Source organism: Salmo salar, chromosome 16, assembly GCF_965601325.2.
Source record: "Salmo salar chromosome 16, fSalSal1, whole genome shotgun sequence".
Taxonomy (NCBI): Eukaryota; Metazoa; Chordata; class Actinopteri; order Salmoniformes; family Salmonidae; genus Salmo; species Salmo salar.
This window is the reverse complement of record NC_138306.1, coordinates 42,639,106-42,665,926: the sequence shown is the minus strand read 5'-3', so window position 1 is coordinate 42,665,926 and position 26,821 is coordinate 42,639,106. Positions and strand designations below refer to the sequence as shown.

Genomic DNA, 26,821 nt, shown 5'->3' with positions numbered 1-26,821 from the left:
GCATTTCTGGGTTTGTCAGACACATCACAACTAATCCAGACAGTTGCCAATATAGGATTTGAATCAAGCTTCAAATAGCAGCTGCCACTGCATAACTGGAACAAATAGAAGTCAGAGAAGCAGAAAATACCATGAAACAACAAGAGGTGCCTCAGCTCCATAGGTGACAATACTGTAGTTAACGGGCCGGGGCAGGTGTGTTACAGCTTGTATCTGCTCAGGGCTTTTATGTCTGTGTAGCTAACTGCTGTATGCTACGGTGCAGTGTTGTGGACCCACCCCACCCCCTCCTTATCCCCTTCTCGCCCCTTCTGGTATCCCAAGCTGAACAGGAGTAATCAGATGAGAGGCGGAGTGGGGAGGCTCACGTGGGGACACAGCGTCTACCAGGGATTAAAAAACAGGAATCTTGATTGAAGTTCCACTAGTCTCAATCTACAAGCGGGTTAAATGGGAGAGAGAGAGACAGACATACAGAGAGAGAGAGGGGAAGAGGGAGAGAGGTACAGAGGGAGGTACAGCAGTGAGAAGGAGTGGGAGGAATAAAGAGCGAGAAAGGGAGACAGCGCAGTGCTGGGCGGCAGGGGGAATGAGTGTGAGGGAGAGAGAGGGGGGGGAGACAGGAAGCGCGCCACAGCCACTGAGCCAGAGACGCAGGGAGAGGAAGACAGAGAGGCCATGAGCAGCAGAGAGGGCAACAGGGGGAAGCAGTAAGGATCACAGCACGCTAAGACGGAGCGTGAGGGGGTAGGACCGGGAAGAGAAAGAGAGAAAAAACAAAGGGATACAATCAGAAACAGGCTTGGACAGGAAAGGGGAGCGAGTGGGTGGGGGTCTGAGGAGAAATAAGCGGAAGAAAGTTTTCGAGAGAGAGGAAAAGAGCGGGAGAGGGAGAAGTCAATGAGAAAAACATTCCATGTGAATGTCAAGGGCGGGAAGCAGGAGGGGGAAAAAAGCTAATTCTTTAAGGAGTCTTCCTCTGTGGCTGCTGGACTGCTTCCATCATGTTCTCAGACACCAGAGCGCCTGCGGAGCACAGAGGCTTTCAGCACAGCAACCCTCATCTCAACCTCTGGCTCCACAATAGATTCAGGGCCCATCACAGTGACATGGGACTCAATGGGCAGCGCAGGCGGACTGATCCCAACCTTACCTATCCCAACAGAGCCAAAGAGGTAGGCTTTAAATCACAAGAGGTAATCAACAATATACATGGGAAGGAAAGGATGGGTCCCCATTTGAATGGACTGGAACTGGAAGAGCTAGATTTAAGAAGCCAAGAGGGCAGTCCTTCCAGGTGGAGCCAGGTCCTGTCTCCAGAGCCAGGCCTGAGACACAGCGCATCTGTCAGGGACCACTACACAGAACGCTCCTTTGTTTGGAACCACCACCAGACGTTACCACACCCCTCAGTCAGGAACTACGTGACTTCCCCCGCTCCACCAACACAGTTCAAAGGTCAAGACGGCTGTAAAGTGCCTGTTTGTTTGGAGGAACAGCTTTGGGGTTACCCCAGACAGACCTGTCAGAGGAACCTTCATAAATCCAGCTGGGTGGATTCAGCCACAGCCACACAGGGCTTACCCAGACACCAGAGTTTCGGTTCTACCTTGAGATCCACCCCCAAAAAAGTCAGAAACATCCAGAGAGACTTGACTAGACCAGTAGGCGGAGCAGAGACCAGAAGAGAACAGAAATACTTGACTAAACCTGTGGAGGGTTACAATGGACCCAGCTCTCTGCATGAGGTCATATTCTCTACAGAGGTTCCTCAGAGAAATATGGGAGGTCCCACTCTCCGACCCCAGCAGGGTCCCAGTAAGCCCTGTCCCATCCCAGAGGATGTCCAGACCAGGCCCGCCAGTGGCCACCATGGCTCCAGGAGAGGGCCAGGGCTGACTGGGTCGAAGAGGAGCCACCGGAAGGTGGTCCGGGATCAGATCCGGAGAGTGGTGGAGAACCTGGAGGAGGTTCTAGGAGGCCTGAAGGACATCCATCAGGAGATGAAGGAGGTAAAGACGTTTCTGTTTGCCTATAAGTTACAGATAGGGTCTATCTTTGATGGGAGGACTTAAAGCTGTTTCTCGTGCAGAGCTGTGGTGTAGTGGTAACACTCCCCGGCACAAGTCACATGTACAACGGCGACTGCGGTTCATGCCCCGCATCCCACTGTTCTGATTTCCAAACTGTCTCAATAAGTGTCAAATATTGAAAAAAAAAAGTTGTTTTGGGAGGGGATAGTGAGCGATATCCTGGTATTGTCATATAGGCTTCAAAATATTGCAGCTGCTTTCTTTGATGTTCCTTTGATATTTGTATATACATATCACGCTATTTCAACGTCCCGAAGGGACTGTGAAGAGCAGTTGTACAGTGTGTTACTTTTGCACTTCTCAGAAAGAGCATAATACCAGTTCATACGTTTGATACTTTAACATGCATTAAAGAGGCGTCTGAATTGATATACACTGTTATACTGCTTGGAAAGCATCTCTCCACCACAGTGTGACAGTCTTATCTATGAAACAGCATAGAAGTGAAGATTTCACTGCATTTTTAAAGGGAGGAAGTGGTGTTTGCTGGGTCGTTCCACCCATAGATAATGATAGAGAAAGCATCCCTATATCGTTTCCATTATGACGTCTGTGAGCGCACAGGCCGAGCTATTGAGGCAGTCTTCATTTTATACTAGTACATTTTCTTCTTCAAATCAAAATGTTTATTTATTTTATTTCACCTTTATTTAACCAGGTAGGCTAGTTCTCATTTACAACTGCGACCTGGCCAAGATAAAGCACAGCAGTAACACAAACAACACAGAGTTACACATGGATAAACAAACATACAGTCAATAATACAGTAGAAAAAGTCTATATACAGTGTGTGCAAATGGGGTGAGATAAGGGAGGTAAGGCAATAAATGGGCCACAGTGGCGAAGTAATTACAATATACCAATTGAACACTGGAATGGTAGATGTGCAGAAGACGAATGTGCAAATAGAGATACTGGGGTGCAAAGGAGCAAGATAAATAAATAAATACAGTATGTGGATGAGGTAGTTGGACGGGCTGTTTACAGATGGGCTATGTACAGGTGCAGTGATCTGTGAGCTGCTCTGACAGCTGGTGCTTAAAGCTAGTGAGGGAGATAGGAGTCTCCAGCTTCAGTGATTTTTGCAGTTCGTTCCTGTCATTGGCAGCAAAGAACTGGAAGGAAAGGCAGCCAAAGGAGGAATTGGCTTTGGGGGTGACCAGTGAAATTTACCTGCTGGAGCGCGTGCTACAAGTGGGTGCTGCTATGGTGACCAGAGAGCTGAGATAAGGCGGGGCTTTACCTAGCAGAGACTTGTAGATGACCTGGAGCCAGTGGGTTTGGCGACGAGTATGAAGCGAGGGCCAGTCAATGAGAGCGTACAGGTCGCAGTGGTGGTTAGTATATGGGGCTTTGGTGAAAAACTGTGATAGATGGAATCCAATTTGTTGAGTAGGGTGTTGGAGGCTATTTTATAAATGACATCGCCGAAGTCAAGGATCGGTAGGATGGTCAGTTTTACGAGGGTATGTTTGGCAGCATGAGTGAAGGATGCTTTGTTTTGCGAAATAGGAAGCTGACTCTAGATTTAATTTTGGTTTGGAGATGTTTAATATGAGTCTGGAAGGAGAGTTTACAGTCTAGCTAGACACCTAGGTATTTGTAGTTGTCCACATATTCTAAGTCAGAACCGTCCAGAGTAGTGATGCTGGACGGACGGGCAGGTGCGGGCAGTGATCGGTTGAAGAGCATGCATTTAGTTTTACATGCATTTAAGAGCAGTTGGAGGCCACGAAAGGAGAGTTGTATGGCATTGAAGCTTGTCTGGAGGTTAGTTAACACAGTGTCCAAAGAAGGGACAGAAGTATACAGAATGGTGTCGTCTGCGTAGAGGTGGATCAGAGAATCACCAGCAGCAAGAGCGACATCATTGATGTATACAGAGAAGAGAGTCGGCCCGAGAATTGAACCCTGTGGCACCCCCATAGAGACTGCCAGAGGTCCGGACAACAGGCCCTCCGATTTGACACACTGAACTCTATCGGAGAAGTAGTTGGTGAACCACGCGAGGTAATCATTTGAGAAACCAAGGCTGTTGAGTCTGCCAATAAGAATGTGGTGATTTGACAGAGTCGAAAGCCTTGGCCAGGTCGATGAATACGGCTGCACAGTAATGTCTCTTATCGATGGCAGTTATGATATCGTTTAGGACCTTGAGCATGGTTGAGGTGCACCCATGACCAGCTCTGAAACCAGATTGCATAGCAGAGAAGGTACAGTGGGATTTGAAATGGTTGGTAATCTGTTTGTTAACTTGGCTTTCGAAGACCTTAGAAAAGCAGGGTAGGATAGATATAGGTCTGTAGCAATTTGTGTCTAGAGTGTCTCCCCCTTTGAAGAGGGGGAGGACCGCGGCAGCTTTCCAATCTTTGGGGATCTCAGAAGATACGAAAGAGAGGTTGAACAAGCTAGTAATAGGGGTTCCAACAATTTCAGCGGATAGTTTTAGGAAGAGAGGGTCCAGATTGTCTAGGCCTGCTGATTTGTAGGTTTTTCAGAACATCAGCTATCTGGATTTGGGTGAAGGAGAAATGGGGAGGCTTGGGCAAGTTGCAGTGAGGGGTGCAGAGCTGTTGACCGGGGTAGGGGTAGCCAGGTGGAAAGCATGGCCAGCCGTAGAAAAATGCTTATTGATTTATCGGTGATGACAATATTTCCAAGCCTCAGTGCAGTGGGCAGCTGGGAGGAGGTGCTCTTGTTCTCCATGGACTTTACAGTGTCCCAGAACTTCTTGGAGTTAGTGCTACAGGATGCAAATTTCTGTTTGAAAAAGCTAGCCTTTGCTTTTCTAACTGCCTGTGTATACTGGTTCCTAACTTCCCTGAAAAGTTGCATGTCGCGGGGGCTATTCGATGCTAATGCAGTACGCCACAGGATGTTTTTGTGCTGGTCGAGGGAAGTCAGGTCTGGAGTGAACCAAGGGCTATATCTGTTCCTGGTTCTCCATTCTTATTTAAGATAGTGAGGAAAGCACTTTTAAAGAATAACCAGGCATCCTCTACTGACGGAATGAGGTCAATATCCTTCCAGGATACCCGGTCCAGGTCGATTAGAAAGGCCTGCTCACTGAAGTGTTTTAGGGAGCGTTAGACAGTGATGAGGGGTGGTTGTTTGACCGCGGACCCATTACGGACGCAGGCAATGAGGCAGTGATCGCTGAGATCCTGGTTGAAGACAGCAGAGGTGTATTTGGAGGGCAAGTTGGTTAGGATGATATCTATGAGGGTGCCAGTGTTTACAGATTTGGAGTTGTACCTGGTAGGTTCATTGATAATTTGTGTGAGATTGAGAGCATCCAGTTTAGATTGTAGGATGGCCAGGGTGTTAAGCATGTCCCAGTTTAGGTCACCTAACAGCACGAGCTCTGAAGTTAGATGGGGGGCAGTCAGTTCGCATATGGTGTCCAGGGCACAGCTGGACAAATGCTATTTGTCACTTGCTTCGAAACAACAGGTGTGGACTAACAGTGAAATGCTTACGGGCCCTTCCCAACAATGCAGAGAGAAAGAAAATAGAGAAATAATAGAAAAGTAAAACATGTAATAATAAAAGTAGAAATAGATACAGAAAGAGTAACAATAACTTGGCTATATACAAGGAGCATCAGTACCAAGTCGATATGCAGGTGTACGAGGTAATTCTATGTTCACCTTTTGTTGCCTTACAGCCTGAAATGAAAACACATAAAATCAGACTTTTTATTTACACACAGTAACCCACAGTGTCCAAATGAGAAAAATGAACCCACAAGTAAAACAGTAAAATACCATATTTGGATAAGTGAACACCCCCCTGAGTTAATACTTGGTGGAACCACCTTTTGCTTGAATTACAGCCATGAGTCTCTTTGAATTCGTCTCTACTAACTTTGCACACCTAGACTGTGGAATATTTGCCCATTCTTCCTTGCAGAATTGTTCAAGCTCAGTCAAATTGCATAGTGAGCGCTCATGGACCGCACTCTTTAAGTCATTCCACAGATTGTCGATGGGATTTAGGTCGGGGCTCTGACTAGGCCACTCAAGGACATTCACCTTCTTGTCCTTCAGCCACTGTATGATTACTTTGGCGGTGTGCTTTGGGTCATTGTCATGTTGAAACGTGAACCATCTTCCCATTTTCAACTTCCTGGCAGAGGGCTGCAGGTTCTCATAAATCTGTCGGTATTTTGCACTGTCCATTTTCCCTTTTATCCCAACAAGTGCTCCCTGCTGAAGAGAAACACCCCCTCAACAGGATGCTGCTGTCACGTGTGCTCCCTCTCCGGCCTCTAGGTCACCAGGCTGCTCGTTATGGCGCACACCTGTCAACATCGTTACGCGCATTATGACACTAACCTGGACTCCATCACCTCCTTGATTACCTGCCCTTTATATGTCACTCCTTTGGTTCCTTCCCCAGGCGCCAATGTTTCTGTGTCATGTCTGTGCGTTGCCCCCCCCCCCCCCCCAAAAAAAAATGTCTGCATTGCCCATGTTTCTTATTTGGTATTATGTTGTGTTTATTTATTAAAACGCATACTGCCTGAACTTGCTTCCCGACTGTCAGCGCACATCGTTACAACTGCCACCCCCGTGCTTTACTATAGACTTGGTGTTCCTCGGGTGGAAAGATGTATTGGGTTTTCGCCAGATATATTGTTTTGCATACAGGCCAAAAATGTTGGTCTCATCTGACCACAGCACCTTTTGCCACTTGGCCTCGGAATCTACAATGTGCATTTTGGCAAAGCTCGAACCAGACTTGATGTGGCTTTTTTTGAGGAGTGTTTTTCTCTTGCCACCCTCCCATAGAGGCCAGATTTGTGGAGCGCTTGTGGTATTGTGGTCACATGCACACATTGACCAATCTTTGCCATAAAGGCCTGAAGCTCCTTCAAAGTCACCATTGGCCTCTTGGTAGCCCCTCTGATCAGTCTCCTCCTTGCCAGGTCATCCAGTTTGGAGGGACGGCCTGATCTATGCAGGGTCTGGGTGGTGCCATACGCCTTCCACTTCGTAATATGGTCTTAACTGTGCTCCGAGGGATAGAGAAAGCATTTGAAATCTTTTCATATCCATCCCCTGACTTGTGCTTTCCACAACTTTATCTCATAGATCTTTTGAAAGTGCCGCCCATAATGGATTATTTGCTTTGAATTGCACTACTAAGCAGTGGAGTCCTCTATGAACTGCTTTTATTCTGAACTAATCAAAGTCACTACAACTGATCACAGATGGAAGCCAATTAGCTTGATTTGTGGTTGGTTATACCTCAGCAAGTTTGCAATTTCAATTCTAAGGGGGGGGTTCACTTATACTAATAGGGCATTTTACAGTTTTGGGGATTATTTTTTTAATTGATATTGTGGGTTACTGTGTGTAAATATAGCTGGAAAAGTATAATTGTATGTGTTTTCATTTCAGTCTGTAAGGCAACAAAAGGTGAACATTTTGAAAGGGGGTGGTAACTTTCTATACCCACTGTATAACTAGGAATAAAGTGCTAGATAGTAAACGGTAGGAGCACGGATGTGATGAGTCAAAAAAGTTAGTGCAAAAAGGGTCAATGCAGATAGATAAATAGTTAACCAAATAGCTACCCGGACTAACTATTTAGCAGTCTTTTAGCTTGGGCGTAGAGGCTGTTCAGGGTCCTGTTGGATCCAGACTTGGTGCATCAGTACCGTTGCTGTGTGATAGCAGAGAGAACAGTCTATGACCTGGGTGGCTGGAGTCTGTGACAATTTTTATGGCTTTCGTCTGACATCGCCTTGTATAGAGGTCCTGGATGACAGGGAGCTCAACAATGACGTACTGGGCTGCCCACACTATCCTCTGTAAAGCCTTGCGGTCGGATGACGAATCAGTTGCCATAGCAAGCAGTGATGTACCTAGTCAAGATGCTCTCAATGGTGCAGCTGTATAACTTTTTGAGGATCTGAGGGCCCATGCCCAAAAAAATTCAGCCTACTAAAGGGGAAGAGGCGTTGTTGTGGCCTCTTCACGGCCGTGTTGGTGTGTTTGGACCATGATAGATCCATAGTGATGTGGATGGCCATCCGTTTCCTGTAGTCCACGATCAGCTCCTTTGACTTTCTGACGTTGAGGGAAAGGTTGTTGTCCTGGCACCACACTGCCAGGTCTCTGACCTCCTCCCTATAGGCTGTCTCATCGTCGTCGGTGATCAGGCCTACCACCGTTGTGTTGTCAGCAAACTTAATAATGGTGTTGGAGTCATGCGTAGCCATGAGGACGTGGGTGAACAGATAGTACAGGAGGGGACTAAGCACGCACCCCTGAGGGGCCCCCGTGTTGAGTGTCAGTGTGGCGGATGGGTTGTTGCCTACCCTCACCGCTTGGTGGAATCCCATCAGGAAGTCCAGGATCCAGTTACAGAGGGAGGTGTTCAGTCCCAGGGTCTTACTCTTAGTGATGAGCTTGTAGGGCACTATGGTGTTGAATGCTGAGCTGTAGTCAATGAACAGCATTCTCATGTAGGTCTTCCTTTTGTTCAAGTGGGAAACGGCAGTGTGGAGTGCCATACAGATTGCATCATCTGTGGATCTGTTGGGGTGGTATGCAAATTTGAGTGGGTCCAGGGTGTCTGGGATGACGGTGTTGATGTGAGCCTTGACCAGCCTTTCAAAGCATTTCATGATTACAGATGTGAGTGCTAAGGGGTGATAGTCATTTAGACAGGTTACCTTGGCATTCTTGAGCACAGGGACTATGGTGGTCTGCTTGAAACATGTATGTATTACAGACTGGGTTAGTGAGATGCTGAAAATATCAGTGAAGACACTTGCCAGCTGGTCGGTGCATGATCTGAGTATGCGTCCTGGTAATCCGTTTGCCCTGCGGCCTTGTGAATGTTAACCTGCTTAAAGTTCTTACATCGGCTATGGAGAGCGTGATCACACAGTCATCCGGGAACAGCTTGTGCTCTTATGCAGGGTTCAGTGTTGCGTACGTCGAAGCAAGCATAGAAAGCATTTAACTTGTCTGGTAGGCTCGCGTCACTGGGCAGCTCGCAGCGGAGTTTCCCTTTGTAATCCGTGATAGTTTGCAACGCTGCCACATCCAACGAGCGTCAGAGTGTGGAGTAAAGGTGATCTAGAGTTATTTTGTCTCTAGTTGCACAGGTGACATGTTAGTAGAAATGTTTTCCTGCATTAAAATCACCGACCACCAGGAGCGCTGCCTCTGGATGAACATTTTATTGTTTGCTTATGGCCCCCTGCAGCTCGTTGAGTGCGGTCTTGGTGCCAGCCTCAGTTTGTGGTGGTAAATAAACAGCTACGAAAAATATGGTAAATATTTGTTAAATAGTATGGTATACAGTTTATCATGAGGTGTTCTAACTCAGGCAAGCAGAACCTTGAAACCTAATATTAGAGATTGAGTACCAACTACTAATTAACAAAGAGACGCACCACCCCCCTTGAGCTTACTTTACACTACCGTTCTGTCCTGTCGATACATAGAAAACCAGAGAATATTATCCATGTCCTTGTTCAGCCAAGTTTCCAAGAAACCTAGGATATTACAGTTCTTCAGGTTCCGTTGATAGGATAGTCTCGAATAGAGCTTGTCCAGTATCTTCTCCAGTGATTATACATTCGCCAATAGAACAGAGGGTAGAGGCGGATTATTTACTTGTCCTTAGTTTCATCAGGGTTCCCCGCAAATCAGTCTCTATATTGTCGTCTCTTTCTCTTCCGAGTGTCGGGATTACGGCCTGGTCCGGGGTGAGCAGTATGCCCTCTGTCGCCAACTCATTGAAGTAGAAATCTTCATCCAAATCGAGGTTAGTGATCGCTGTTCTGATGTACAGAAGTTATTTTCGGTCTTAGGAAATGATGGCGGGAACATAATGTATAAAAAAGTTACGATCAGCGCAAAAAAACATACAAAATAGCAGAGTTGGTCAGGAGCCCGTAAAACGGCCTTTATACATTCCAACACCATTCTCTTTTGTTGGCAAACAAACTGAAAGGAATACATTCTGCCACCTGTAGTGTGTTGTTTGAACAGGTATAAAGCCAAGATTGGCGATTTACTGCCACCTGCAGTTATGGAATTTTTTCTCACGAGTATATTCATTGGCTGATCCCTCCTGATGACCCGGATGGAATCATATGATCCTTCCTTAACCCATTGGAAGTCCCACCCACTTGACTACTTCAAAATGGTGAAAGTCCTCAATCGTGCTGCCCATGCTAATACAGGCTTTTGGCTAGTAGAGGCCTCTATCATTCTCTATGTTTCCATCAAATGAGAAAACCTTCTGGGTAGTGTAACTTCGTCCATTTTTTCCCCCATTTCATTTTAACATTCTGTTATAAAGAGCACATGTTAAACTTAATGAAAAACAAGTATCCCATCTCAAGAAGTTAATTAAATATAAAAATGACTACAGTAAGTTCCAAATAAAGTTACAGGGTTGACGATTTCCTCTTAAATCAGCCATAAATCCATTTGTGACAAGGGGAATGGAAGCTTGCTGTGTGCAACAGGGAGGGGTAATTGAATGCAAACTTTACAAAATGAAATTGTTGAAACATTTCTAGCCTGTCTATCTATTGATAACAGGGTTAATGTGTTATGCTTGACCCGCTCAGTTTCCCATTATCAAAACACCAAAAAATGGCCAAAAAGAGTAGAACCAGCTCACTGCTTTTACACTATGATTTGACTATTAAATGTAAAATGTTTATTTTGAAATAAATATTAAAGCAAAAGTTCAGTTCATGTAACAGGGTGTTTTTTGTATTTTATTTTATTAATCACTTGAAATAAATAATAATCTTCAGAAATTACTTTGTCAAATCAACAAAATAACTAGGGCTTTACAATGATGGTGAAAACGTTTTAGGGTTAAGTGGGTTAAAATCTTCTTAGAAGGGGTGAACAGAGGAACATGTTAAAATATTGAATTTGGGCACTTTAGCAAGTCTTTATTCAATAAAAAAAAAATCTGATGTATTAAAATGACCATGTGGTCTATATTAAAGGGCACAATATCTATTGGTGCACAATTTCTGCTTAAAATATCAAAGGGACGCAAAAGGCGCTCTTTTCGTGGAACGACCCTGCTATGCTCCATTTACCTAATGTATGCATTGTTTTAAAGTGATGCTCAGCAGCGGTACCCACTCCTCTCTGGTCCTTCCACCACCAGATGCTGACAGGGGAGCAGCTGGAACCATGCTTTTAATCCTTTTATGGAAACGCCTGAGCCCTGGCTCATATTCTCATCCCATAAAAGTGACATGTAAATCGGCCCCTCTCACGTTATCTTGCTGCATTACTGTACTGTATATGGCACTCCTGCCGTGCCAGGTGGAAAGTTCCGCATAAGTGCAGTTCGAGAGCAAGGGTATTCCACGTGGGTATTTAAAAGGATAGTAGAATGTTAAATAAATGTATGGAGTAACATCCAGCGATGCTGCTCTTATAGTGTGGTGCAAGGAACATCTCTTACTGGAGCAGGTGGTTAGGGACCTGAAGGAAGACACCAGAGAACTTGAGTAGTTAAGTGAGAAAAACAATTTGCCTAGCAACAGCACGACCACACACAGCAAAGGTTGAGGCAGATCAAACATTTTCTCCATCTAATTTTCTCGCATCTCTCCAGCCCCATCTCTGACGTGTATCTTAATCTCTTTCACAGGTGGTGCAGCAGATTGAGCTGCTGACCTCGTCCATTGACCTGAGTGAAGGGGAAGCCAGCCCCAGCCTGCCCAGTGACAGTAGCTCCACCTCCAGTGGAGTCGTGATGGGCAGTAGCCATCAGAGGCCCAGGGGCCCAGGGGGTGAGGAGACCAGGCAGGGGGACGCAGCTCTGTCCTCCGTCATCAGGACTAACTCACCCCAGCGTCACAACCCTGCCTCCAGCCCGGTCTGCCTCCTCCACCAACTTGCTCCCAGGCCTCACAGGAGTAGCCCTGTTCGCCCTCCCACCCCTGGTCTGTCCCCCATCAGTACCAACCCACCTCACCCCAACACCCATGATCCCTCAGTCAAGAGCAAGAGTTTACATTACCCCCTCAACCCTGCCTCTAACTCTGCTCTGTTTCACATCCTTGGACTTTCCCCCCATGAAATAAGTCCCCCTCCTCACCCCTCTGCTCTCAGTCCTTCTGTCACCTTAGAAACCCAAACAGGGCCACCCATGAGGTCACCTCTCCCTGTCAGCCCACCCAGAGCCCTTAAGACCCAGACCATGGTGGAGGGAGTGAGGACAACATCTGCTAAATCACTGGGGCTAACCCAGGGCCAGACGGTACCACACGGCCCAGGGAGAGTTCCAGGGCCCAAGGGCCGCAAGCCGCCTCCTTACCCGCACGATGGGCAGTTTGATCGGGGGGCAAGTAAAGGCAAGGACCCCAGGAAGGCTCCCCCGTATCCTGTGAAGAGAAGACTGCTCTCGACCACGGTGTGAGAGGGAGGAGGTTGGATCAATGGAGCAACTGCCACAGAGCTGAGGGAGCAGAGGGTGATTTAAGGCTCGCCAACTTGAGCAGAGTCCACGTTTCCAAGGTGATGAGAGGTGTCTCGGGGTAGGTATATGTCAGCAGAGTTCTGCTGCATTTGTGCTGACACCCTGTCCACCTTTCTGGCTTGGCTCTGACCAAGGATAAGAGACAGGATAAGAGACAGCAACACCTGGCTCGGCCGCACTTGTAACGTCTAGGGCCCGATGCAGATGCTCACTTAGCAGAATGATGACACGACCAAATAGGAAGTGAGAACATCTCTTTGGTGTACAATGTCTCTTGGCTGACTTGGTCCCACAGTGCTTGGAAGTGTATCTGGGGGAGATGGGGGAGAGGGGGACAGAGAGCGGGGCAGCTGGCCATTAGTCCTAACCTTCAATGGGCCCTTGGTGGTGATGCCTAACCTAACCCTCCTCATCCACAAGCTCCATCTGTTCCCTGTAAATGTCAATCAGGAAATAGAGAGGAAGAGAGAGAGAGATGGGGGAACACAATCCAAACTGGCCGAGAGCATTTACAAGAGAGAAATGATGACGCACTCATCGGGTCGTATCATGGTGCCCGTAGTTCAGAATCAATCTACCTGTATCACAGTGGTTGTAACGTGCCATTGCATGTTGTAGATCATTTGTATTTGTAGTTAATTTGATGCCATCTTGTGGACTTGACATGTACTTCAGCAGATACATTTGGACTGGAAACATTGTTCTAATCAGGGATCTTAGGAATACCTTCCAATGCAATTTTTAGACAATGTTGGCCATGTTTTCTGATGGGAAGTTAAAAGTCAACAGTTATAGTAGTAACAGATGGCCAATAGTAACGACCTGTTTATAAACTGAACAAAAATATAAATGCAACATGCAACAATTTCAAAGATTTTACTGAGTTACAGTTCACATAAGGAATTCAGTCGATTGAAATGAATTCATTAGGCCCTCATCTATGGATTTCACATTACTGGGAATACAGATATGCATCTGTTGGTCACAGATACACAACACGAACAAAAGTATGTGGACACCTGTTCGTCGAACGTGTCATTCCAAAATCATGGGCATTAATATGAAGTTGGTCCCCCCTTTGCTGCTACAACAGCCTCCACTCTTCTGGGAAGGCTTTCCACTAGATGTTGGAACATTGCTGATGGGCTTGCTTCCATTCAGCCACAAGAGCATTAGTGAGGTCGGGCACTGATGTTGGGCGATTAGGCCTGGCTCGCAGTCGGTGTTCCAATTCATCCCAAAGGTGTTCGATGGGGTTGTGGTCAGGGCTCTGTGCAGGCCAGTCAAGTTCTTCCACACCTATCTCAACAAACCATTTCTGTATTGACCTCGCTTTGTGCATGGGGGCATTGTCATGCTGAAACAGGAAAGGGCCTTTCCCAAATTGTTGCCACAAAGTTGGAAGCACCGAATCATCTAGAATGTCATTGTATGCTGTAGCGTTAAGATTTCCCTTCACTGGAACTAAGGGGCCAAGACCAAACCATGAAAAACAGCCCAGACCATTATTCCTCCTCCACCAAACTTTACAGTTGGCACTATGCATTGGGGCAGGTAGCGTTCTCCTGGCATCCGCCAAACCCAGATTCGTCCGTCGGACTGCCAGATTGTAAAGCGGTATTCATCACTCCGGAGAACGCGTTTCCACTGCTCCATAGTCCAATGGCGGCGAGCTTTACACCACTCCAGCTGATACTTGGCATTGCGTATGGTGATCTTAGGCTTGCGTGCGGCTGCTCGGCCATGGAAACCCATTTCATGAAGCTCCCGACAAACAGTTATTGTGCTGACGTTGCTTCCAGAGGCAGTTTGGAACTCTGTAGTGAGTGTTGCAACCAAAGACAGACAATTTGAATGCGCTATGCACTTTAGCACTTGGTTGCCCGTTCTGTGAGCTTATGTGGTCTACTACTTCGCGGCTGAGACTTTGTTGCTCCTAGATGTTTACACTTCACAATAACAGCACTTACAGTTGACCGGGGCAGCTCTAGCAGGGTAGAAATCTGACAAACTGACTTGTTGGAAAGGTGGCATCCTATGACGGTTCCACGTTCAATGTCACTGTGCTCTACTGCCATTCTACTGCCAATGACGTGGTTAAATGTTGGACATACTGCCAAATTCTCTAAAACGATGTTGGAGGCAGCTTATGGTAGAGAAATTAACATTCAATTCTCTGGCAACAGCTCTGGTGGCCATTCCTAGATTCAGCTGGCCAATTGCGCGCTTCCTCAAAACTTGAAACATCTGTGGCATTGTGACAAAACTGCACATTTTAGAGTGGTCTTTAACTGTACCCAGCACAAAGTGCACCTGTGTAATGATCATGCTGTTTAATCAGCTTCTTGATATGCCACAACTGTCAGGTGGATGGATTATATTGGCAAAGGATACATGCTCAACAAATTTGTGCACAAAATATGAGAGAAATAAGCTTTTTGTGCATATGGAACATTTCTGGGATCTTTTATTTCAGCCAGTTGTGGAAAAAAATACCCAAATGTCATACTTGAGTAAAAGTAAAGATACCTTAATAAAAAATTACTCAAGTAAAAATGAAAGTCACCTAGTAAAATTCTACTTGAGTAAAAGTCTAAAAGTATTTGATTTTAAATACACTTAAGCAGTGGCGATTTCAGCATGTACATCTTGGTTGGGAAAACAAAAACAAAACAAAAATTAGGATGCATGCCAGCAAAGCCATGTCACAACACAACACAACACTAAACAATACATTAATTGCACTATAACGGTGACAAACGGTGCCCACAAACTGTTAGGGCCTACATAAAGCTGTCCCAACAGCAGAGTCCCAGAAGCAGTCCCAAAACCTTACCACTGCTACACCTGGCTCTCAGCGGAGCCTTGTCTGGCAGCGGAACAGTTCATTCAGCCTCATTTAATGCCTTTAAAAAACATAGCTGATGTGGCTGACTTTCTGAAACAAATGTGGTTTCTATTGACAATTGAGATGTACAAACTATCGCATAAGGGGACGACAAGCGGCTAAGAGGCAATCCATCATTTTGATTAAGACATTAATGAGAGAGCTATGACGGACGTAGTCAATATAACTATTTGTTCAGCACATTTGAAATGTACAGTGACAGAATTCAGAACTTGGGCTGTTCTTACAGTGTTCTCCCTGTACACAAAGTCAGAACCGTAGGATAAATAAAGGGGGCATATAAGCAGACAATGGAAGCTCTTACAATATTAGATGATTACATTTCTCTAAAATAGGTTATAGGCTACATGTGCACCACCAAGTCAAAACATTAGGCAAAATTAAGATGGAAAAATAGACCAAATTATTAGGGTGATGCACATAGGCTACTAACAGCTTACTACACAACATACACTTAATATTACATTCTAAGCTACAGTATACATATCTCCCTGGCATATTACATAATTTATGCAGCAGCATACAATACATTTTTGAACAGGAAGGTGGCGCGGCGGTCCTTTGTGGGCAAATTTTTGCATCAAACTTTGTCATCAAAATCTGGTATTCTCTGGATTTATGGTGCTTTCAAGATAACTGGAAACTCGGGAAAAAAACAAGGTTGAATCATGATGATATCAGTGATCTTCAGGTCGTAGCTCTAGAAAGAGGCCTGAATTCCTGACTTATAATTCCGAGATGGATGACCGTTCAAAATGTATTTTCCCAGTCGGAGCAAATTTTTCCCTGAGTTCCCAGTTGTCTTGAACTAACTGAAGTCAGATTTCCCAGTCCGAGTTAACAGTTGTTTTGAGCGCGGCACAAATCATGCTTCATTGACAGCATGGCCAATGTTGAATGTTTATAATTTTAAGCTTGGAAAAGGGACCCTGAAACCCAGACTTGGGACCACACAGTCACTCCACTGAATAGCAGGCTAGTGATTGCTTTGCAATGCTTGCAGTTAGCCACTGATTCCTTCCAAACCACTCATTGTTGAATTTGCAACTTCCGACTTGTTGTGTAATGTTGATGTCCAATGGTCGATGAGCACCGATACGTTTTATCTATAAATTCTCTTCATAATTTCCCTTCATATGACAAGGATTAAAAAAGATTTGCCAGTAGATTGTCGACTTGATTCATGATGATGACTGCGAGCTAAGATTTTGAAGTATGATGTTGACATGATCAGTTCAATCAAGGTACTGTAGATATAACATGATTTGACGTAATTTTATCTGTAGCCAATGACCTTGAGCCTTCTTGGATGGGCACTTCTAATGTAACTCTATGGCAGCACACAAGGGGCTTGAATTTTCAAGCTCTACCCTTAGACTTGGTGGTGACGTAGTGTCCCCATGAGTGACAGAACAATGAGCCAATCACGGCGCAACTAGAGAACATTACCAAACCCTACGCTACGTAAACTCAGCAAAAAAAGAAATGTCCTCTCACTGTCAACTGTGTTTATTTTCAGCAAACTTAACATGTGTAAATATTTGTATGAACATAACAAGATTCAACAACTGAGGCATAAACTGAACAAGTTCCACAGACATGTGACTAACAGAAATGGAATAATGTGTCCCTGAACAAAGGGGGGGGGGGTCAAAAGCGGGGTCAAAAGCAAAAGTAACAGTCAGTATCTGGTGTGGCCACGAGCTGCATTAAGTACTGCAGTGCATCTCCTCCTCATGGACTGCACCAGATTTGCCAGTTCTTGCTGTGAGATGTTACCCCACTCTTCCACCAAGGCACTTGCAAGTTCTGGGGGGAATGGCCCTAGCCCTCACCCGCTGATCCAACAAGTCCCAGACGTGCTCAATGGGATTGAGATCCGGGCTCTTCGCTGGCCATGGCAGAACACTGACATTCCGTTCTTTCAGGAAATCACGCACAGAACGAGCAGTATGGCTGGTGGCATTGTCATGCTGGAGGGTCATGTCAGGATGAGCCTGCAGGAAGGGTACCACATGAGGGAGGAGGATGTCTTCCTTGTAACGCACAGCGTTGAGATTGCCTGCAATGACAACAAGCTCAGTCCGATGATGCTGTGACACACCGCCCCAGACCATGACGGACCCTCCACCTCCAAATTGATCCCGCTCCAGAGTACAGGCCTCGGTGTAACGCTCATTCCTTCGACGATGAACGCGAATCCGACCATCACCCCTGGTGAGACAAAACTGCGACTCGTCAGTGAAGAGCACTTTTTGCCAGTGCTGTCTGGTCCAGTGACGGTGGGTTTGTGCCCATAGGCGACGTTGTTTCCAGTAATGTCTGGTGAGGACCTGCCTTACAACAGGCCTACAAGCCCTCAGTCCAGCCTCTCTCAGCCTATTGCGGATAGTCAGCCCTGATGGAGGGATTGTGCATTCCTGGTTTAACTCGGGCAGTTGTTATTGCCATCCTGGACCTGTCCCGCAGGTGTGATGTTCGGATGTACCGATCCTGTGCAGGTGTTGTTACATGTGGTCTGCCACTGCGAGGACGATCAGCTGTCCGTCCTGTCTCCCTGTAGCGCTGTCTTAGGTGTCTCACAGTACGGACATTGCAATTTATTGCCCTGGCCACATCTGCAGACATCATGCCTCCTTGCAGCATGCCTAAGGCAGGTTCACGCAGATGAGCAGGGACCCTGGGCATCTTTCTTTGGTGTTTTTCAGTCAGTAGAAAGACCTCTTTAGTGTCCTAAGTTTTCATAACTGTGACCTTAATTGCCTACTGTCTGTAAGCTGTTAGTGTCTTAACGACCGTTCCATAGGTGCATGTTCATTAATTGCTTATGGTTCATTGAACAAGCATGGGAAACAGTGTTTAAACCCTTTACAATGAAGATCTGTGAAGTTATTTGGATTTTTACGAATTACCTTTGAAAGACAGGGTCCTGAAAAAGGGAGTTTATTTTCCGCTGGCTGCCCCACCACCACAGAAAGTACTGAACTAGGCTGAAACACCTGCATTTTGGAGCTGCCTTACTCAAGAAAGCAAAAAAGAGACCATGTTTGTATTATTCGGCTTTATTAACTCAACGATTTTATAAAAAATGTTACATTGTTTGCAAACTGTCCAAAAACATTATGCACATCGAATTTCGTCTTTGTGTAATAGCTACATTTTCATATGGAACGTAATAATGTAACTCATGGCTATGGAATCTGCTGAACTGAAAATGTGTGCCCTAATAATATAAAACAAGAGCATGAGATCGACACACAGAACTCTGAAAGTAATCCAAGCTGAAAACCATCAAACCTGAGCATGGACAGCAGTGTGAAATATTAGCAAGGACATTCTGATCAATTAGCTGTGTCAAAACATGAGAACACACATTTCACATTCCCAGACAACATGACTTTTATTGGAGCATCAGTTGCACATTGTGATTTAGAAAGCCAAAGAGTAGAAAATAAAATATAAAAAAATAAGTGCCCGGTGGTATTTCCTTCTGGGAGCCAAGGGACTCCACTATCAACGCTGAGTGAGGGCCTCCTCTAGACAGACAGGGATGAACCTGGTATGTGCTGGCAAGCTAACTATCCTCTACATCAAGGCAATATGTCTCTAATCCTGGTGGGCCAAATAAGCATCTGTTCTAAAGCTCCACCTAGCTTCATTAAGACTGTTGGTAGGAGTGAGAGAGGAGGGAGAATCTATCTATCTAGATCAAAAGAACAGAGAAACTGGGCTCCATGCTCTACAGTGTCTGTACTAACCATTCACTTGCTTAGAGAAGAAGCAGATTGGAAAAATATATATCTGTTAACGTGCGCACGGCGAAGACAAAAGATTACTCACATTTCCCTGGCTTAGCATAAGACCGATAAATCCTCTGAACCTATAACTCTCTACACCCGTTAAGATCAGACATCCCAAGATGCATTCTCATACAGTATGGAACATAATGAATTTTCCATGTAAAGCCATAATCCTCAAAATAACAAACAATAGATTTATTCAACAGCATAGTTGTAGACCACCAAGGTCTAAGGCTGTCTAAGACTGTATCGTCCTTCGTGCTTGAATATCGTCTTTCAATTGCCACTGTTGTCGACATTAGAGCACAATGGCCTGCCTTGAGAGCACGCCTGGATGTCACCATTTGATGATATTACAACAGTCATTGGGATTTCCAGCCAATCAAAGCTCATTGCGTCGTGTCCGGCCAATAATAGTCAGTTTGGAGAGCTCAGCGCGGAACTTCCCATCTTTGTGGGTCACTGGAAGGGTGATGGGAGAGGAAACAAGTTACTACAATATCATAACACAAGTACAACATTCAACAACATTCAGTAGTAGACAGTGGCATACCACAATTTAGCAGGGCCCCCCTGAAATGTTTGCAGTTTTATAGCAAATTTCCTGTAATTCTATATTTTTGGCCATGGCTTATAACGTGTTCATATTCATATTATTACCCATGGCCCCACCCCCCGCGGAGGTATATGCTAAGCCAGTGGAAGTAGGTTGTTATAATGTTCAGATTGCTGTTGCTGACATTGTGCCAAAGTATAGATCCATCATCAATTCTATCTACTTTTGTCGCAAACGCTTAATTCCAGACAAATAGGTAAAAAACAAGAAGAGTATTGATCTGTTGTGACAGACATACGGGAATGCAGTAGCTCAGCAGTAAGCAGACTAGTCATCTCACCTGTAGAATCCCCCACAGTGAATTCATCTTCCTTCAAAGTCACATCCCTCTGTCCTCCCGTCGCAGTCTGGGACTGTGGAGACGATGACGGGGAGAGATGGGAGCAGGGGATTGATGAGAAAAGGGATAACAAACAAGGGGATGAAAGTGTGAATGGAAAAGAGAGAAACTCATCACGACAGAGGCAAGGAGAGTTACAGTGGAGTGACAAGGTCGAGGAGATGCTCTGCTTCTCAGGAGTGCTGGTTATTTTTATCCCAATGTTTAGTGAGTGTTGTTTATTCTGTCTTTTCACAGGAGACAGTGCCGTCAGGAGGAGAGGTTGAACGGTTCTGTTCTGACGACAGCGTCTGTCTGAGGCTTTGTCCTTGCGAGGGAGGATGGTCAAGAAGAGGCCTGTGGGAGAGCAGTGTATGTGCGGCGATGTACAAAGCCTCCTCGCCTGACAGACTCCTCAGAACAGCGTTTCCCTGTATGGTGTTTGGGTAAACACTGGTGGGTTGCCATTGGTTTGTGTGAAGATGTGGCAATAAACTGCGTCATGACTGCAAACATCAGTTTACATAGTAGATCAGAGGGAGATATAAAAAACTTATGGTGGGACGGACACAGCACAGAACGGTTTAGGAACCACTGCCTTAGAACTCTGTGTGCAACTTACATGTGATGTGACACTAGTCTGAGAGTTGTTTGTACTCTGAACACAGCAGCATTCACTTGGGAGAAGAATACATGGTTAGATCTGAATGCAACATGGTAACAATGTACTCTCTGACTGCAATATAATGTTCTCTCAAATACCTACAGTAACAGTCAAAAGTTTGGACACACCTACTCATTCAAGGGTTTTACTTTATTTTTACTATTTTCTACATTGTAGAATAGTAGAATAATAGTGAAGACATCAAAACTATGAAATAACACATATGGAATCATGTAGTAACCAAAAAAGTGTTAAACAAATAAAAATATATTTTATATTTGAGATTCTTCAAAGTAGCCACCCTTTGCCTTGACAGCTTTTGCACACTCCTGGCATTCTCTCAACCAGCTTCATGAGGTAGTCACCTGGAATGCATTTCAATTAACACGTGTGCCTTGTTAAGTTAATTTGTGGAATTTCTTTCCTTCTTACTGCGTTTGAGCTAAACAGTTGTGTTGTGACAAGGTCGGGGTGGTATACAGAAGATAGCCCTATTTAGTAAAAGACCAAGTCCATATTATAGCAAGAACAGTTCAAATAAGCAAAGACAAACGACATTCCATCATTACTTTAAGACATGAAGGTCAGTCAATTCGGAAAATTCAAAGAACTTTGAAAGTTTCTTCAAATGCAGTCGCAAAAACCATTAAGCACTATAATGAAACTGGCTCTCATGAGGACCGCCACAGGAAAGTAAGACCCAGGGTTACCTCTGCTGCAGAGGATAAGTTCATCAGAGTTACCAGCCTCAGAAATTGCAGCCCAAATAAATGCTTCAGAGTTCAAGTAACAGAAACATCTCTACATCAACTGTTCAGAGGAGACTGCGTGAATCAGGCCTTCATGGTAGAATTGCTGCAAAGAAACCACTACTAAAGGACACCAATAAGAAGAAGACTTGCTTGGGCCAAGAAACATGAGCAATGGACATTAGACCGGTGGAAATATCTCTTTTGGTCTGATGAGTCCAAATTTGAGATTTTTGGTTCCAACCGCTGTGTCTTTGTGAGACGCAAAGTAGGTGAACGGATGATCACCGCATATGTGGTTCTCACCGTGAAGCATGGAGGAGGAGGTCTGATGGTGTGGGGGTGCTTTGCTGGTGACACTGTCTGTGATTTATTTAGAATTCAAGGCACACTTAACCAGCATGGCTACCACAGCATTCTGCAGCGATACGCCATCCCATCTGGTTTGCGCTTAGTGGGACTATCATTTGTTTTTAAACAGGACAATGACCCAACACACCTCCAGGCTATGTAAGGACTATTTGAACAAGAAGGAGAGTGATGGAGTGCTGCATCAGATGACCTGGCCTCCACAATTACCCAACCTCAACCCAATTGAGATGGTTCGGGATAAGTTGGACCGCAGAGTGAAGGAAAAGCAGCCAACAAGTGCTCAGCCTATGTGGGAACTCCTTCAAGACAATTGGAAAAGCATTCCAGGTGAAGCTGGTTGACAGAATGCCAAGAGTGTGCAAAGCTGTCATCAAGGCAAGGGGTAGCTGCTTCAAAGAATATAAAATATATTTAGATTTTTTTGTTTCTACATGATTCCATATGTGTTACTTCATAGTTTTAATATCTTCACTATTATTCTACAATATAGAAAATAGTTAAAATAAAGAAAAACCTTTGAATGAGTAGCTGTGTCCAAACTTTTGACTGATACTGTGTGTTGCCATGACAATCTATTTTATCATCTCTACCCATATAAAGCCCTATATTAGCCTTGATTTACAGTTGAAGTCGGAAGTTTACATACACCTTAGCCAACTACATTTAAACTCAGTTTTTCACAATTCCTGACATTTAATCCTAGTAAAAATTCCCTGTCTTGAGGTCAGGTAATTATTATTTCAGCTTTTATTTCTTTCATCACATTCCCAGTGGGTCAGAAGTTTACATACACTCAATTAGTATTTGGTAGCATTGCCTTTAAATTGTTTAACTTGGGTCATACATTTCAGGTAGCCTTCCACAAGCTTCCCACAATAAGTTGGGTGAATTTTGGCCCATTCCTCCTGACAGGGCTGGTGTAACTGAGTCAGGTTTGTAAGGCCTCCTCGCTCGCACACACTTTTTCAGTTCTGCCAACAATTTTCTATGGGATTGAGGTCAGGGCTTTGTGATGGCCACTCCAATACCTTGACTTTGTTGTCCTTAAGCCATTTTGCCACAACTTTGGAAGTATGCTTGGGGTCATTGTTCGTTTGGAAGACCCATTTGCGACCAAGCTTTAACTTCCTGACTGATGTCTTGAAATGTTGCTTCATTATATCCACATCATTTTCTTTCCTTATGATGCCATCTATTTTGTGAAGTGCACCAGTCCCTCCTGCAGCAAAGCACCCCCACAACATGATGCTGCCATCCCCGTGCTTCACGGTTGGGATGGTGTTCTTCGGCTTGCAAGCCTCCCCTTTTTTCCTCCAAACATAACGATGGTCATTATGGCCAAACAGTTCTATTTTTGTTTCATCAGACCAGAGGACATTTCTCCAAAAAGTACAATATTTGTCCCATGTGCAGTTGCAAACCGTAGTCTGGCTTTTTTATAGCAGTTTTGGAGCAGTGGCTTCTTCCTTGCTGAGTCGATATAGGACTCATATTACTGTGGATATAGATACTTTTGTACCCGTTTCCTCCAGCATCTTCACAAGGTCCTTTGCTGTTCTTCTGGGATTGATTTGCACTTTTTGCACCAAAGTACGTTCATCTCTAGAAGACAGAACGCGTCTCCTTCCCGAGCGGTATGACGGCTGCGTGGTCCCATGGTGTTTATACTTGCGTACTATTGCTTGTACAGATGAACGTGGTACCTTCAGGCGTTTGGAAATTGCTCCCAAGGATGAACCAGACTTGTGAAGGTCTACAACTTTTTTCTGAAGTCTTGGCTGATTTCTTTTGATTTTCCCATGATGTCAAGCAAAGAGGCACTGAGTTTGAAGGTAGGCCTTGAAATACAGCTACACCTCCAATTGACTCAAATTATGTCAATTAGCCTATCAGAAGCTTCTAAAGCCATGACATAATTTTCTGGAATTTTCCAAGCTGTTGAAAGGCACAGTCAACTTAGTGTATGTAAACTTCTGACCCACTGGAATTGTGCTACAGTGAATTATAAGTGAAATAATCTGTCTGTAAACAATTGTTGGAAAAATGACTTGTGTCATGCACAAAGTAGATGTCCTAACCAACTTGCCAAAACTATAGTTTGTTAACAAGAAATTTGTGGAGTGGTTGAAAAACAAGTTTTAAGGACTCCAACCTAAGTGTATTTAAACTTCCGTCTTCAACTGTAGCTTGCCAGTAAATCAGGATAAAAACAGACCGAAGTCTAAAAATGTGTAGGTAGGTACATACAGTCAATGTAGAAGACATGTTTCCATGGGGATATGCAGTTCTACCTCATTATCACTGAGACAGACAGAAGCGCACTTGAACCAGGAGACCAGCGGAGAAGACGGGTCAATGCTGCTGCGACAATATGCTGACATTGGACATATACCTTATCTACTTTACACCACAAAACATGTTAGCAAAGACTGTGCTCCAATGCATTATTATGTAGAAATGCCGATAGGAGAGCAAATTACATGACCCATCTGTATATGGTGGATACTTACATATGCACTGGCATACTCAATCTTGGCTCCTTTCAGCTCAGCCTTGAACTGTGTGAAAAACAGGTAGGACTTCCCTTGGGGTCTATCAACAAAGAGGAAGAGAGAAATCAACAAAAATGAAGATAGGGATTAAATCACTACTGACGTTTTTATTCCATTTTTTTATTTCACCTTTATTTAACCAGGTAGGCCAGGTGAGAACAAGTTCTCATTTACAGCTGCGACCTGGCCAAGATAAAGCAAGATTGTTGACTCTGCTATTAGTTATTCACTAGGCAAAGCTAAGATGAAAAACTGGAACTGATTGACCTGAGATATCTCAGGTGAATGACCACCAAGCGACAGTTCAATGAATAACTCATTCAGTGTACATGGAAATCTCTGCAGTCTAACTTCTATTGTTCAGTGTGACCTCACACCAGGGATTACAGTTTACCTCCACAAAGAGCAGGAGAACAGACTGTCGTCGTCGCTCAGGCCCACACTCATCAGCCATTGCTGTTAAAACAACATAGCATGAAAACCTGTTATTATAATATTATTATTTTGATTATGTATTCTTTAGGTATGTGAGTAGTATGGCACAGGTTGAAATGTACTTTCTGTTGATCTACTCTGGAATGTACTTTTAAACTGCACACTGAAACCTATGAATCAGTTTACCGCAGGTAGCATATGTTTCAACTCTAGACTAGAATGAAGTGTCCTATTTATTAGGTTGAAACAACCTAAACTTAGATCAAGATACAACCTACCTCGTTGGTTCCCCCTTGTGATGCATACGTGAATGAACATTCATATTCTCTCTGTGAAAGTAGGAGGAATTTAAGACATCTGTACATTTTTCTTGATGATTAAATTGAGCCAGGAATGATCATTAAAAGACAAAACACATTATTTATTTGTAGGCCTAAGTGTTTGGAAGTCAAATCGGATGTTTGGGAGTCAAACAATGTATAGCTCATTATTATTTCAAACATCTGCAATTTGTAATACAACGGGGCACTTTATTTTCACATGCATCGGCTACTATTGTATATTTGGGATTTAACATAAAGACAACATGGATTGCGTCTCTGTCGGAAAATGTAGATCTATTCTAGGCCAATGAATAGCCTCCTTGTGGCACTCCGGTACTGACGTGTCAGCATATCAGAGGTCGTTTCCTCATCATCATGCGACGACCAGAGACTTAAGAAAAAAATGTTTTAGCTACATAGTTTAAATTATATTTCATTTGTGAGCGGTGCCATCATGTTCTTGGTTGTTATTTGAATTAGCTACCATATGTGAACCAACAGCAAGAGTTTGCAGGGAACTATAACGTTACTCGGCAATTCGTATGCATATTTGTGCCACTACAACATTACAATGCAACATACACGACTTCACTAGCTGTCAAGTAGTACAGTACTGTTGGCTGGATGTTGTGGCTAGCTATATTGCTTACCATTTTCTCAGAGAACGTGTGCACCATTCCACCGGGTTTTACGTTGAATTCCACAGTTTTCGTTCGCTCATCGGCACTAGCCAATGTAACTGTTGACGTTACAACCAACAAAGCAAGAAATGCAAAGTTATTTTGCGCCATTTCGGTTCTGCTGCTACTGACCGATAATTCGTGTGAGTGCTCTGCGGAGTGTCGTCACATGGAACTCAAAATAATTCAAGTGATGAGGGAATTCGTGAAAAACACGTTTTTGCTCTCAAATACGCGAAACTTCTTGATGCTTTCAAATACAAACATATGTGGTTAAACAGTTTAATTTATTGTTCTTCTTTTTCAGCCTGCATAAATCTTAACTATCCAATCAGTATCTCTCTGCGATAGTTCATTTTCATCACACGAGGGCGCCATTTTCTAAGAATACTGAGGCTGTGTTCTTGTCTCATCTTGCACTGGTGACTAAGCTGATTGTTCTGAAGTTCATCTACAGGAGAAGCCACACATTTCAACCTTTTTGTTTATGGTTATTTATCCTCTATTTTACTTGATTGTTTGTTATTATTTGATCTCATTGAGATAAAACATTGTATTGTATTGTTTACAAGTCATCGAGAAAACCAAAACACAGTCCACAGGTCAATTATGAATAGTTCAACTGTCTTTGCAAGAATTCTACCACTTTTAATATAAAAAAAAATATATAAAAAATAAAGTAATAATGTAAAGAAAATGTTAAAACCAGTATTGTGAAAGTAGACTATTCAACGTTATGAACCCATCAGCCCTGGTTCTATAGTAATAGGAAATAACAGTGGTATAGCAGTTGACTCCGTATGTATTTCTGGATCTGCGCTGGCC

The 26,821-nt window shown here is 44.2% G+C and overlaps 2 protein-coding genes across 2 annotated transcripts; one reads left to right on the top strand and one right to left on the bottom strand.

Moving 5' to 3' along the window:
* Positions 1-475: 475 nt before the first annotated feature.
* Positions 476-24,523, top strand: LOC106573826 (uncharacterized). Its single transcript, XM_014149192.3, has 3 exons — positions 476-2,012; positions 11,748-12,636; positions 20,480-24,523. Exons 1-2 carry the CDS (start codon positions 1,005-1,007, stop codon positions 12,516-12,518), a joined length of 1,779 nt encoding a protein of 592 aa, XP_014004667.2. The 5' UTR covers positions 476-1,004; the 3' UTR covers positions 12,519-12,636; positions 20,480-24,523.
* On the bottom strand, positions 18,533-26,318 carry LOC106573827 (myeloid-derived growth factor). The gene is made up of 6 exons (XM_014149193.3): positions 25,967-26,318; positions 25,272-25,322; positions 24,953-25,014; positions 24,517-24,598; positions 20,183-20,255; positions 18,533-19,748 (listed from the first exon to the last, which is right to left on the bottom strand). The coding sequence occupies exons 1-6, from the start codon at positions 26,105-26,107 to the stop codon at positions 19,669-19,671; spliced, it is 489 nt and encodes a 162-aa protein (XP_014004668.1). The 5' UTR covers positions 26,108-26,318; the 3' UTR covers positions 18,533-19,668.
* Positions 26,319-26,821: the final 503 nt, after the last annotated feature.

Coding starts and splice junctions, on each gene's coding strand:
- LOC106573826 (XM_014149192.3), top strand. CDS start 1,005: ATGTTCTCAGACACCAGAGCGCCTGCGGAGCACAGAGGCTTTCAGCAC. Junction 2,013..11,747: donor TCCATCAGGAGATGAAGGAG/GTAAAGACGTTT, acceptor TCTCTTTCACAG/GTGGTGCAGCAGATTGAGCT.
- LOC106573827 (XM_014149193.3), bottom strand. CDS start 26,107: ATGGCGCAAAATAACTTTGCATTTCTTGCTTTGTTGGTTGTAACGTCA. Junction 25,015..25,271: donor CACAAGGGGGAACCAACGAG/GTAGGTTGTATC, acceptor TTGTTTTAACAG/CAATGGCTGATGAGTGTGGG. Junction 20,256..24,516: donor TTGAGTATGCCAGTGCATAT/GTAAGTATCCAC, acceptor TCGTCTCCACAG/TCCCAGACTGCGACGGGAGG.